The 14,556-nt window shown below is 31.4% G+C and overlaps 1 protein-coding gene across 1 annotated transcript in view; it reads right to left on the bottom strand.

The window, feature by feature from the left end:
- The window catches only part of LOC129218030 (collagen alpha-1(I) chain-like), a 106,893-nt gene that overhangs the window by 47,507 nt on the left and 44,830 nt on the right, over positions 1–14,556 (bottom strand). The window contains exons 7-19 of the mRNA XM_054852209.1: positions 13,274–13,369; positions 12,882–12,926; positions 12,716–12,769; positions 12,476–12,529; positions 10,951–11,004; positions 9,833–9,886; positions 6,201–6,254; positions 5,746–5,790; positions 5,400–5,453; positions 2,201–2,245; positions 1,931–1,984; positions 970–1,068; positions 829–873 (exon numbers count right to left, since the gene is read on the bottom strand). Of these exons, the coding sequence (XP_054708184.1) occupies positions 829–873; positions 970–1,068; positions 1,931–1,984; positions 2,201–2,245; positions 5,400–5,453; positions 5,746–5,790; positions 6,201–6,254; positions 9,833–9,886; positions 10,951–11,004; positions 12,476–12,529; positions 12,716–12,769; positions 12,882–12,926; positions 13,274–13,369 (753 nt within the window). The remainder of the gene's footprint in view (positions 1–828; positions 874–969; positions 1,069–1,930; positions 1,985–2,200; positions 2,246–5,399; positions 5,454–5,745; positions 5,791–6,200; positions 6,255–9,832; positions 9,887–10,950; positions 11,005–12,475; positions 12,530–12,715; positions 12,770–12,881; positions 12,927–13,273; positions 13,370–14,556) is intronic.

The following is a 14,556-nucleotide window of genomic DNA, read 5'->3' as shown; positions in this document are numbered from 1 at the left end:
CAACGTTATAAATGCACAAATTTACAAACTTGTGCCTGCATTTTTCTGCAAATTTGTGTTTGGAATTTAACGTTGAGGGATTTACTGTCATGCGTGATGCTGGTTTATTGGAAAATCCTCGAAACGATTTTGTACTTGATACCGACTGCATAGCACTTAAACAGCTGGTTGAAATAGTATTTCAAAAAGCTGGTATCACATTTAAAAGAACCAAATGAAGGTTAAATGTCATTAAACAAAAGGGTAAGTTCGCATATTTAAAATCAATGTTTCAATATTCTCAATTTGACTTCCTTTGATTCCAATGCCTAAGGAATATATATAAACTAAATGTACATGTGTGAAAATTGCCATAAGATAGAACAATTTTTCTTGTGCAAATGCAAAAGTATCTTTGTTGACATGTTGTGCAACTGCATGCATAAAACGTTATTTGTAACTTGTGTTAAAAATAATTTTAATTTGTAGAATGTAGATGTCTTGCTGTTTTTAGTTATATTTTTAATAAACTAACGGAGGGCTATTTTAGAGAGCTAGTTTTCGAACCGGTGTATGGTGTTCAATGTTAGAAGTTAAGATAAAGAGATCATGTTAGAAGAAACAATGTTAGAAACTCGTATAATATTAAGTTTAATTTTAGTCCCATTTTGTGACAACATTTTTCAAACGCGGAATTTCTTTTCTGAATTATAATATCATAAAGTTGCAATAAAATCTTTTTTATTATTTTGAAGAAATAAGTCATTCTTAATAAATCACTTTTATCAACTGAGAATCATTGAGTCACCACTAAACTATAAATTGAAAAGAAAACAAAAAGACACTTACAGGACTTCCTCTTTCTCCGGGTATTCCATCTTTTCCCGGTGGTCCCTATAAAGTGAAAATATGTTGTAATTAGTTTGATTTTATTATATAAAAAAGTCTTAAACAAATTTAAGATTTTGTTAGTATTCCTGGGATACGTACTACTTGGCCACGCTCTCCAGGCACTCCAGCAGCTCCAACTTCTCCTCTAAGTCCTGGTGTTCCTTGGCTGCCTTTAGGTCCTAATGCTCCAGATTCTCCCTAAATCATTGATCAAAGTATTCTCTAAAAAATTGGTAGGTTATGCAAAACGATTTATTTTCTGACTTTTTGAAATTAGCATTGTGTATTCATGTTAAAAGTTTTCAAAATGTTTAGCGGCACTAGGCGAAACTCATGAAATTACAAAGAGTTAACCGATAATTTTTTTCTTCAAAATATCCTTTTTTAGACATTAGGGTAGACCAAGCAATGAATGATAAGATCGTAATTTAAAAGAGATTTTTTTTTTAAAGTAAGGCTTAAAATTTGTTTCTTACGTTATTTGGCAGTAGTAACTTTGTACTATACATTTGAAAAAATTAAAAAAAAAAGGCTGCTATATGTTTTTCCATTGGTTGGTGGTGTCCCTTCACTGAATAACTGCTTGTTGCTTCATTTCAATCCCCCCCAAAAAAAAACTTGTCTCAGAATCGCAAAACTCTCAATTAAAAAATTAAAAAAATAACATAGGATCAATTAAAATGCATTTATTGTCATATAACAAATGCTGCAGCTTTTAACGATGTTCTAAATATTTGAAAATGAAATTGCGCATTTATTCCCTGGTTGGTTGGTAATAAAGAAATGAAATCTGGAATAATATATTAATTACGTTTTGTAATTTATGCCAACAAAAGGTATCGTTGGTTTAATTAGGTAACTTGATGTCTTAAGAAAAAAAGTTTAACTATTGATTTTTTGAAATGTATTTTTTCTTTATAAATAAAAAGCATAGATAACATAGTAAATTTTGTTTTTCTCAGTATTTTAGTATTACAAAAAAAAAAAAAAAAAAAATATGAAGTACCACACAACTGCTTTGAAATTATGGTGAAGCAAAGACTATCAACTAAAAGCGTACTTTTGGTCCTGGTGATCCAGGAAACCCTGGTGGTCCTGATCGTCCAATCGGTCCCTAAAAAACGAAAAGCTTTTTGAATTAATCATTTACTCAAAGATAATAATGTATTTGAAGCAAATAAAAATAAAGACCATGTCAGAAATTATAAGGTTTATAAATAAAGAAAATATGTTTCAAACATGTAAACACATGTAATCATGTTATTCATTGAATACTGTAGTTATGGAAATAGTATTATAAATAATTAAATACAAATTTTAGTATTCTTACCGTAGGGCCGGGTTGTCCTGGAAGCCCATCAACTCCTCTCAGACCCTATCAAAACATGAAAAATACAGTTTTCTTTAACATGTAGGAATAAATAGTAAATGCAAAGAATCAAGAAACATCCGAAATGTTACTATTTAAATTATACAGGGTGGATACAGACCAACTTGCTTATTTAAGTTGTCAGTCCTGACGCAAGAACTGTTCTGAAGAGGGTGGCGTAGGGCCATCCGAGTGGAAGGAGCTTTAAGTTTTTAACCACTATGGTTCAACAATAATCACTATGGAGTGGACAAAGACTGGTTTTGCGTAAGCCGTCGAGAATTTTATTTATTTATTTCTTCTAATGATCATTCCACCACAGCTTCACAGTCTGCATTCCATGAGCGTTTCAATAGTGAGCCCCATTCTTGCCCCCTGCAGTTGGCGGGGGGTATCTGGAAAATTACATTAAAGTCGATTGCTAATGCTTTTAATTTATTATCCAGCAAGGCATCAATCCGAAAGATAACTTGCAAATACAATCTCACCAAAAACAACCCTGTTGTAAAAAATTCCCCGCCAAGAAAACCTTTAACTTTTCCGCACAAAAAAAAAAAAAAAAAAAAAAAAAACCCTACATCCTAAACCCAAAAACTCTCAGCCTTATAAAGTTATGATATCTAGTGTGCCCGCCAAGTATCTGCCAAACTATCATCCTCCCTCTTTTCCTTTTTCATCACAGCTACATTCATTAGAACCTCCTCCCACCTTCAACTCCTCAGAAATATGGATAGATCTTTTAAATTTTTTATCTTGTTTGGCGAGAAGCTTTTTGCTCACCAAGCAACCACTTCACTTTGAAAAGCTTCCCGCCAAACAAGATAAACAATTTAAAAGATCTATCCATATTTCTGAGGAGTTGAAGGTGGGAGGAGGTTCTAGTTCTAATGGAAGTAGCTGTGATGAAAAAGGAGAAGAGGGAGGATGACAGTTTGGCAGATACTTGGTGGACAAACTAGATATCATAACTTTTTAAGGCTGAGGGTTTTTGGGTTTAGGATGCAGGGTTTTTTTTTTTTTTTTTTTTTTTTTGTGCAAAAAATTTAAAGGTTTTCTTGGCGGGGAAATTTTTACAACAGGGTTGTTTTTGATGAGATATCACATCTTTTTGCATTGATATTATTACTTTGTCTGTATTTTTAGAATAGAGAACTTCAAGTCAGAAAATTTTCAATTGAAACAACGCTGTTTTGTGTTTTTAAGGAACAATAATAGCTAGCCTAATTTTACGTCAGGTTATTTTCTGACTATTAAGATTCTATGTTCGTTTTGCGACAATTGGGCGATTTAAATTTTATTGCAATTCTTGTATCCTCTCTGTTGCAAAGAAAACTTCTTGGATAATAAAATACTATATTTCAAATTATATTGTTTTCCAGTATTTTACAACTTCGCAATAAATTCTATTATAGTTTCTTTGTTTGACAGATTATTCAACATTTTCATGAAGGTTTCTTTAAATGTTTTACAGCTTGAGGACTATTTTAATCTAGCTTTTCACTTTTTGTTTAGTTACATTTTTTTTTCATCGTGGATTATTTTACGTTTTATGGGATAATTTTAATTGTTTGATGATTTATCTTTTTCTTGATAGAAGTCTTTGTCTTGTTTAATACATAGTTTTGTTTAAAAGTTTATTTAAAAAACGAAATAATGCATGTTATCACCAAGAAAAAAAAAAAAAAACTAAGCCATTAAATATTTTAAATTTGAATGTGTCAGAAGATCTATACAACTCTACTCGACGTCACGTCGCGGATATCCTAAATTTGCCACAGCGAATGCGCATGTTGCGCGCGGACTTAGCTCATTAAAAGTCTTGCTTATATTAATTGCAAAAAATTTTTCAGCTAACAAATTACTGCAAAGCACGGATATCCACACAAGTATTTCATTTATTTTCAATTCATTAAATGTTGTTTGTGAAAAATCCATTAATTTAGAAAATAAGCAAACCAATAAAAAAGTGCTATTTTTCGATTTCAATTAAAAAGTTATATGTGCAGTATTCATATGCATACAGTTTCATATAATTTGTCACGCAAAATATTCTAATGGTTTAACCCCCAGTTTCGCGCCGACATTTAAAAGTTCTTCCCCCCATAAATATACCAAAACTGAAAAACATGGGGAAGGAAATTTTGTATCGGCAAAACTTGAGGGCGGGGGGGGGGGAGGACAGCATTCTAATCTCATTCATTAATTTGTTTCTCTGCCTAAGTACAAACAAACATGGAATCTGGAAACAGAAATCCGAATGAGCTAAGTCTGCGCGTTTGCGCAATCGCTGTGGCAAATTTGTGATATCCGAGATTTAACATCTAGTTGCAACTGTTGGATATGTTTTAGTGTTGATTGAATTTCATTTCCTAAGACAACTTTGGAATAACTGTTAGATCTGTTCTAACCTTGCAATTGCAGTCCGAGATAAACAAACCCTATGAGCTGAGAGTTAGTACATAAGAATTTAGGGAACATTAGTGATTTTCAAACTTTAATTACTCGGGCCCATGATATCCCTAGGGGTTAAATTTTTGTATATGTACTCAATGGCTCCCCAAGAATATGTATACAGAAAATCATTACCGTAGCCCCCCGGGGGGCTGTGATTGAACCCCGGGAAGGTACAATTAGGGAGGTAAAAACGAGGGGGGAAGGGGAGGGGAGTCAAATGGCACAAAAGGCACATCAGTAGGGCACAAGGAATGTGTGTGCGAAATTTCAGCTTGATTCCTTTTTTCGTCTGGGCTGTAGCCCTGTCAAAGAAAGCGAAAACGTTTTTGAACAGTGATTTTCTAACCTTAATTCCTCCTCCCCCTGATGGTCCAGGGGATTGTACTTTGGCTTACGTAGTCAGGGGCCACTAGAGATTGAGTATACCAAAAATCAACTCCGGGGGTCTTCATAGGGCTGAGATACAGAGGAGTGAAAAACCCAGAAAACCCCAACATGTTCTGTCGTGTTAAACTTGTTCTTGGTCGCTTTTATCTTCTTTCGTCTTTGGCGGTGGATTTGCTTTTGTTGGCTGCTGACGTTTGGTTTCAATGGCGGCCGATTATAATTGATTTAAATTTGATGCATATAAACTTACGTTGAAACTAGAGGAAGTAGTTTACTAGAATAAAATAAGAAAAAAAAAAACATATAAAAAATTTCTTACTGGTGGACCAGTAGGGCCTTCTCTTCCTCTTTCTCCTCTTGGTCCTGGAGGGCCCTAGAGTTGAATAAAAATTTAACATGAAAATGTGTTTTGAACGCTGATTTTTTATTTGCTTTAAAAAAACAGTAAATACTTAGAAATAAATGCTACACATTTCAAAATAATACATTCTTCTTGATTCAAAATAAATAAGATAAAATAAAATGTATTTTCATGCATTTTTTTTCTCTGAAGAAGCATTTGAATACATGAGAACAGTCATGTTAAATAATTTTTTAATGTCTCATGAAACTATGAGGTAACTGTTGCTCTTAATACAAAAACACACATGCTATAAATCACTTACCATTGGCCCAGGAGTTCCCATTTTTCCCACTGCACCTAGCATCCCCTAAAAATTTGAGAAACTTAACTACGGTTTAAGTACATGTTACACAACATATTTATTTTAAAGTAATACACATGTACTTTATAATAAATTAAACAAAACTTAATCAAATTTAATAAAACTAAATAGCTCAAACAATTTTTTTTTACTATGAAAATAATATTATAGTAAAAAACCAAACTCACAAAAAAGTGTATTTTTTAAAGAAGTTGTACCTTGTTATTTATTATAGTAGAGAGGTAAAAGCTTATTAAAAGTTTATATTTATTTTCACCCATTAAAAGGCATTTAATTTTCTCATACCAATGTATCAGCAGAATTAAAAATGCAGATGTATTAGTGTAATTAACTAAAAACATTAAAAACTGTTTGAACTCTGATAATTTACATGCATTTGATTAGTTTTTTTTTACCTTTTCTCCTTGTGCTCCTTGCTCTCCTCTAGCGCCATCTAATCCTGGAAAACCCTAAAATTAAGAAACAAAACTCAGCTCCTGAAACATAGTATATTGTTGTATAAATGAATTAACACTGTATAAACGTGTTTCCCTATAGACTGCGGCTAACTAATTCACTTATCCACACAGAAAATCCCAACCCTCACTGAAGCAAGTACCTTGGTGATTTCTGAGCATGGTTACCCACATTGTCTTAGTACTTGATAATGATATGATAATGAATTTAAAAAAAAATGTTTTGTGTTTCTCAGAAAGAGCTGTAACCATTAAAAAAAAATCAATAAGTCAGTTGCGAGTTTAAAATAGTAAACTAACCCCTTAGTTTATATGCATAGAACTCTTATTTTCTTGTAAAGAAGATATATTTCCGGGAAAGTATTTTTCAAAAATTAAATGAACTAGTGCTTTTCACTAGTTAAGTTTGACAAGGAATAATGCTCTAAGAATTTTTCTGAAACTTAAATAGAAACGATGCTAATTCTGTGCATTTTTAGGAAACCGCCGACTGACTGATATTGAATACTAACACACAAAATGTTCCAAGAAAATTTATTTTCTTTATTTACATATGAAAATATATGTAGCAGTTGGTACATAAGGCAGTGATTGCAATCTTGGATGAAACTGCAAAATTTCAACGATGAGAAAGCTACAGAATTTTCTTGTAGATCGTGGCTAATAATTAACTTTTCTTAGATACTATATGGACAAAAAAAAAAAAAAAAAAATATATATATATATATAAATAAAAAAAATAATAGAAAAAAGAAATGCGCCGTAACACCTCAGTGTATAAAAACATGGCAATAAATTTGTTTCCTACCCTTGCTGTTTTCAAGTTTTATCAGTTCAATGAAATATGTACTAAGCAATAAAAAGATCGTCACTGCGCCGACATTGGAAAAATTAAACATATAAACAAAATAAAATTCCTCTCCTCCGAAGAAAGTGAAAAATTATAAAAATAGGCACTTACAATCTGACCAGCATAAATATCTCACTACCCGAAGAAAAGAGTTTATTAAATTACGCATTTCAATGAGAATTTTTTTTATCTCTCATTAAAATGATAATTTAATTAAAATACGAATTAGAATTAGAAGATAGGAGAAAATCCCCTTTTCCTGAAAAAAAAAAATGCTCATTCTGCTATTAGAGAAAAACTGAAAATATTCTCTCCCTAAAAAAAAGGTTCAGCGTATTAAAAAAAAGAAATTCAATTAATCCTTAAAAAAAAAAAAAAAAAAAAAAAAAGCAAAAATCTCCCTCCCAACAAAATAACTTAATGAAAGTATGCTTTGTACTTAGGAACAATTTCATATCAAGTGACCTAGAGGTCCCCACTCGACCATCTCCGATTTAGGTGAAATTTGATAAAGGCGTAGAGATGCCGTTGAAACTAACCCATGTAAATTTTCAGCTTCCTAGATCCAAATCCTGAGTATCTAGGATCTCCGAAAAATGTAATCCAGGATGGCGGCTAAGGGTTTTGTGCCAAATTGCCAAGTTTACACCAAGTTTACAGAAATTTTTATCACACCGGAAGCCTGAAATTTAGGCGCTTAAAGTATGTTTGACCGTTAGTATATTCAAGTATTTCTGTGAATTTGAGCTCGTTAGATTTCGTGTAGCATGCGCGTGAACTTGTGAAAAAGCGCGATGGGAAATTTTTTCCTGGCTTTTAGGTTGTCATAAAATAAGAACAAAAAATATTCAAAAGCGCGAACTGCGTGATTCTATTGTAAAAATGCTTGTTTTTAATGGGTTACAGTTGCAGAGCTTAAATATCTATTTTCTAAAAGCTGTTGCGATTCAAAGTGGCTATCAAAACCGTTCAAGTGAAAATTAGCTTATTTTCAAGCTCAAGTTTGTCACCTGGCATCTTTTTTTCGTTTATACCATTAGAAAAAACACATTATTTCCTTTCAAAATAAGTTTTTTTTTCGATGGTGTTCATTCGTTTAAGGATAAAAAAACGAGCTTGAAATTATGTCTGTCGTAATGAATTGCCATGTTTAATCTCAAATTATGAGACATTTTATTACACTGGAAGCCTGAAATTCTAGGAGCTTAAAGTACTTTTGGTTGCAAATAAGTTTTAGTTTTTTTGTGAATTTGAGTTCATAAACTTTTGTGTAGCACGTATGCAAAATCTTGACAAAACACAGGAACGAAACTTTTTCCTGGATTTTAAAATGTTATAAATTCTGAACAAAAATGATTCAAATACTCAAACTTTGTAATTCTATTGTCAATACGCATGTTTTTAATGGGTTATAGTTACAGAGCGTAAATATTGATTTTCTAATGCCCTGTAGCTCAAGTTTGTCACCTCGCATCTTCTTTTCGTTGATACCATGAGAAAGAACATATTTGTTCCTATAAAAATAGTTTATTCTTTTTGATGGTGTTCTTTCAGATAAGCATAAAAAAATGGGCCTGAAATACTATTTGTCGTTAGCGAGAAAATCTCGTTCTACAATAAATAAAGAATGGTGAATGCCGTGACAACCGACTTATAGGGTTTTTGTAATTGTTATAAGTCAAGATCTAGGAAGCTCAAAATTTGCATAGGTTAGTTTCAAAGGCATCTCGACGCCTCTATAAAATTTCATCCAAATCGGTGATGGTCGAGTGGAGATGATTTGAAAAATTAGGTCATTTGAGATGGAATGACTCTCAGAGCAAAAGAAAAAAAATAATCGAGCAAAAACTCTCGGACCAAAAAATGATCATTAAATTTTAACATTACAGTTAGAAAACAAATAAAAATCCCGTCCTTCGGCAAAAAATCCAGTTAAAAAGCTCTAGAGTTTGGACAGAATTAAAATACCTCTCTCAAAAGAAATTTTTTTTAAAAATCAAAATACGCGAATTACTGTTAAAACAAAATCAAAATCGCAGACTTTTGAAAAAAAAATATAAATAAAAATGTGCACACAAAAAATCTGTTAAAGTAATGATAGTAGTTCCTAAAAACAGCCAAAACTATTGCACAGTAAGTTGTCATCCTTAAGCAAGGGCTAAAGCAGAACTACTGCATGTAACTCCCATTATAATTAGAACAAAGTAGAAATCCCCCTCACCTTGAAGAAAAAATCAAGTAATGAAAATACACATCTGATTTAAAGAATCCTTAAATATACAGAAAACGTTCAATGTATTTTAAAAATACTCATTTAAAACATTTAAAATTTAACATTTTGAAAAAGAATTTTCTACGTTTCTTAAAAACTTTTTGAATGAATCTTACATGAGAAAATATTTCACACGATGTGTTATAAAAAGTAATACGATCAAAATTGGTCGACATCAAACATAAAAAATGTAAAATTAGACGCTTCCTGTATTCTTGCATTAGATAACGAAGTACTTAATGTATGATAAAATAATAGATAAAAATAATTGATTTACAACATCGCAACTGCAATATGCTTATGTATAACATGTCTTCAACAGGAATTTTGAAACTAAAGTTAATAATATTTCATAATATTTAGTAATTAATTTTATTATTAGTATTCAGTAATCGCGCTTTCATCTCATCATGTTTCTCATTAAAAAATATTACATTCTTAGATACATACCTGATGACCCTTGGCTCCTGGAAGTCCTGGCAGTCCAGGAGGACCTTTGACACCCTAAACAAAACATAAAACACTCAAAACGTGAATGTCGAACATGTTATAAAAATGTTACTGCTAAAATCATTAATAATGTATTTAATTTTTGAATATTACCAAATACTGCGCATTTTCCTGTTAAATTTCAACTTTTTGCCTTTTTTTTGACGCAGCTATTTTTTAACCGTTGCATTTTAGTAAAAACAAAAACAATGTTTTAAAACACGTGTTTCATTCATTTCTATGGGATTCCATTTTTTAATTTATTTCATACGATAGATCCAACTGGAATGTAAACTGATTTTGTAAACACTGTATTTCAAAACAAAACGATACGACTGGAACTCGCAGGCATAAAGGCATATCAGTAACGGCAAACTGGCATCCGTGCTAACTAATAGATGCGTCTGTTTTTGTTCGTTTTTCAATCGCATCGGCAGTTGAACAATACTTCTAAAGTTGAGACTTTTCACCATGAAACCAATTTTTGGGAGACAATAAGAAAGCGCGCACCTTTCATATTAGGGGGCCTGAATACATGACTAAGAACTCAACTAAAGGTTTCCTTCACAACTCCGTTCAGAGAATTTTTAAATATGCTTTAAATATCAAGCACTTTTTTCGACAAAGGAAACTTTGATAAAAAACAGCGTTTGTATAACAACTCATGATGCCGTTGAAAATAGAAATCAGACTTTTCAATACAGTCTTGAAGCAGAAACGGGCTTTTGCATTTCAAAATACAGAATGACTGCTCATGTATGCAAAGACATATCTTTTTGTCTTGCATGAGTAATCTCTCAGCAGGAGTAATCTTCCTTATCAGGTGAAAAACATTAACGAATTTCCGCAACCGGTATATAAATTGAAAACAGACCACTTTTGAAGTACATTTGTTCTAACATTTTAATATGTTACTTGGGTTTAAGATGTTTAATTTCATAGCACACATAACTTTTAAATATATTTATATCATCTGTTAATTATATTTTCAACAATGTAAGTGGCTCTTTTTTGAAAATTTCATCAAGTTGTAACGTCAATAGGTTAAATGAATGTAGAAATATTTTAATAAGACGTACAGCTGGTCCTGGTGGTCCTGGAGGTCCGGGTCTACCATCTTCACCTGACTCTCCCTGTGGAAAGAAGTTTATATTTTGTATTAAACATTGCTTCAAAAGCATTCCAACTACAACTTCGTTTTCTTACCAGCTTTAAAATAAGTTATTAAGTCCAATGTTTAAATGAATTTCAATATCCGTGAAGAAAAGGTATTGCGCAATACAATGCTTAAAAATATCTTCTAAAACTTTTCACTTGTAATCAAATATATAACTAAGATCCAATACCTAAGCAACACTTAATTATGATTTCTTATTAATAGAATTTTTCAAGTTCTGAATTACTTAGAAATTAATCTTTGAAAATGAATTAATACCTTTGTGCTGGAAAAGTAAAACTGAAATAACAACGTTAAACCGCACAACGTGTTTCGCACACGTTTTTCGGGGTTACAGGGAACCCCTGTTTCAATGCAAAATAAGTGAGTTTATGAATGAAAATAATAATTAATTTTTTTTTAGCATGTTATGTCCAACTTATTTGATAGCGTTTTGACAAAAATACTCACTCTATTTAGAATGCACATAACATTATGACAAAAAAGCGGTTTAAAAAATTGAGCATTTTAATTCCATAGTTATCGGCGTACTCTTAAATCATCGATGTTTGATTTATTTCCATTGCAAATCTAGATCAATTGCTTCACATTTAAATTATAAAAATTGTAAAAAAGAAATATGTCACTTTCTGTTCAACAGAATTCTCAAAATGTTCAGTTCCTAAGCGTTAGAGATTGTTGTTAGAAATTAATATAATGTGGTAATTTCTGGCGAATTTTAGCCGTTTAATGGAATCTCATCCTAAAACTTGAAAAAACTTGCGGAAAAAAAACTTCATATGGCATTGGGGGAAATGTGGGGCATGTGGGGGGAAACCTTAGCATTTCGTCGTTCCTAAGTTTGGCTGGTTTATACCATTCTTTCGTATCTGTTTTCTAGGCTCGTAGCGAAAGCGTTAAAACGTATTGGATGCAAAAAATACAGGAAATGAGTAAAAAATAATAAAATGAGGCTAGAGTATTTTTGAAATGTAAAATATCTATTATCTTCAGTCCTTAAGTTTATAGCAATAAAATAATGATATTAAGTTCATCTCAACAACCTGTATCTATGTCTTAGAATTAAAATAGCAAAAGGTAAAAGTTACTACTTTTGATACGTGATATTGAAGTTTAATCAATCCGTCAATCAGACAAGGGTAATATACCGCAATGGAACATTTTCGTTTCGTGACAGTTTTTTTTTTTAATTTAGTAATAATTAGAAAAAGTGTTTGTGTTTCGTTTGCAGTTTTATATAAAGTGAATACTTGGAAAAGTTGGTAAAAATTGTACGATAAGTCTTTTACGAATTATTTAGTAATATAAATCATGAAAAACACAAAATTGTATCTAAAGCGCAGTGATTTTTACGCCTTAGGAAAAGCACTCAATAATTATTCTATAAGAGGAATCAAATTTTAAAAAGAAATGTGTAAATCATTTACGTCTTTTCCGGGTAAACCTGGCAGTCCTCTAGGTCCCGGTAATCCTGGGGGTCCCTAAAGCAGAAAAAGAAAGTATAGTGTTTGTACTTTTATATAAATTTCATACACTATAGTTCTTTTAACTTACTCGATAAAAAGTCTAACAATTATTTAATAACTAATATCATCAAAATTTTATAAAACAAATTTATGGATTACTGTTATTTTAAATTGTTTCATGACAATTTGGAATTTACTTACAGCTGCTCCAGTATCTCCAGTTTCACCCCGGACTCCTTGAAAACCTTGAACGCCCTATAAAACAAATAGGAGATAATAAAGTATAATAATACTAATATATTTCTACTGCTGGTATTTACCAGACACACTAAATCAATTCGCAAAAGATATAGACGTATATACTCACTGGTTGACCGATAGATCCAGGTGTACCTCTCGGTCCAACAGGACCCTAAAAGAAAAGTTTTAATTTGTTTTAAAATTAACGTAATTGTGAAGCTTAACGAAACATTTCATAATACACACCATTTTAGGGCCCTATAATATACATTAGTCGTTCGTGTTTATGTAATCTAGGTTTACGTATCGATAATAAACAGATACATTTGCATAGCAAATATATTTTGCAATAAATCATTTTTTTTAACTGGGTTACTTCTATAAGAAACGATTTTGTTATAGCTTTTTACTTGTTAAAAGTTCTGAGCTTCATTTTCAAGAAGGCATTTCATTTCAGCCAAAAATCCTCGTGTGTTTTTAAAAAAGTACTGTTAACGTGCGATTAAATGATTAGCTTACCACTTGAGCTTGCAGAAAATGGAAAGCGTCTGGAGCAGGTCCTTTATCACCACTAAATCCTGGGGTCAAAGCAAATTGATGAAACCAATTGCTGTACTGAAATATAAATAAACTTTAATGACAGATAATTGTCGTTATTTTAAGTAAGATGTTGTTTGTTAGATTACATTTGACAGTATTTATATTTTATGTGTTTGACAGAAAGTATGACAACATCAGTTATTATGCATTTAGGTCAGAATTGATTTTCCGAATATGCCTCTGTAACAGATGACAAAAAAACATAATAATAAAATATTGATTAGGATGCAATGAAATGGAAGTTGCAAACGATTTAAGACTTACTCGCTTTAAATAAATATAAGATCAAAAACTCGAGCAGGAGAACCGAAATCCAAACACGCGCTCGAAATTTCGAAGATTCGAAGAAAAACAAAGTATAACCGGTTACAGATTCAAAAAAACAGAGAAATCCTGTATTTTATTACGAACAGTTTTTTTCTGTAAAAAATACGGATAACTTCTTCAAAATTTACAGTTTTTTTTTACAGTGTATGACAACATCATTCGACTTAAACAAGACAAAATACAACAAAAACTAAATTTCAGAAAACTTTTTGTTAGCTATCAGTAAATGCCTCCTTCATATAAAAGTTATTCACACTAGGAATTGCATATTGAGCATTCTCAAATGTGAACATTTTAGTACATATAAGTTATTGCCGAAGTTATATTTTGTCCATCAAAGAAAAACAACAGCTTTGAAGAAAGGCAATGTCAGCAGTACTGGAAAAATTTCATTGATGGTCCAGAATATAATTTTTTCGTTACCACAAATTATTTTTTCATTAGTTAATGTTACTTCATCTTACATTTAGCGAAATTTTTCTATTTCTTTTGTAGAAAGTTGAGGCATCTAATTATATCCTTACGTCTTATGAGTTTGAAAATGTAATGTATGTCATACGTTGTTTTGTAAAGCAAAACATTAACTAGAGAATAAAATATTTTTTCACATGCTAACTCTTCAGAAGGAAAATAAATTCAAGTTTAATTTTGAATTACATTATTAAATTTAAAACACGGAATTAAACATTTTGATAAACAAGAAATTTGAAATTAAACATGACTCCTTCTTCTTTCTTTTTCTGCAAAGTGTCGCTAGTATATACTCAAAGTCCTCACAAGAAATGATATAAATCTGAAAAGCGTTTCAATCATTTATTTAAAAAAGAGAGGGGGGGGGGAGATAAAAAAAATCTCACATGGCGTCGACTTTTCAA

The sequence above is a fragment of the Uloborus diversus genome, chromosome 3 (assembly GCF_026930045.1).
Source record: "Uloborus diversus isolate 005 chromosome 3, Udiv.v.3.1, whole genome shotgun sequence".
In the NCBI taxonomy this organism is placed as follows: domain Eukaryota; kingdom Metazoa; phylum Arthropoda; class Arachnida; order Araneae; family Uloboridae; genus Uloborus; species Uloborus diversus.
Note: the sequence above shows the minus strand (reverse complement) of the source record. Positions and strands in the feature narration are given on the sequence as shown.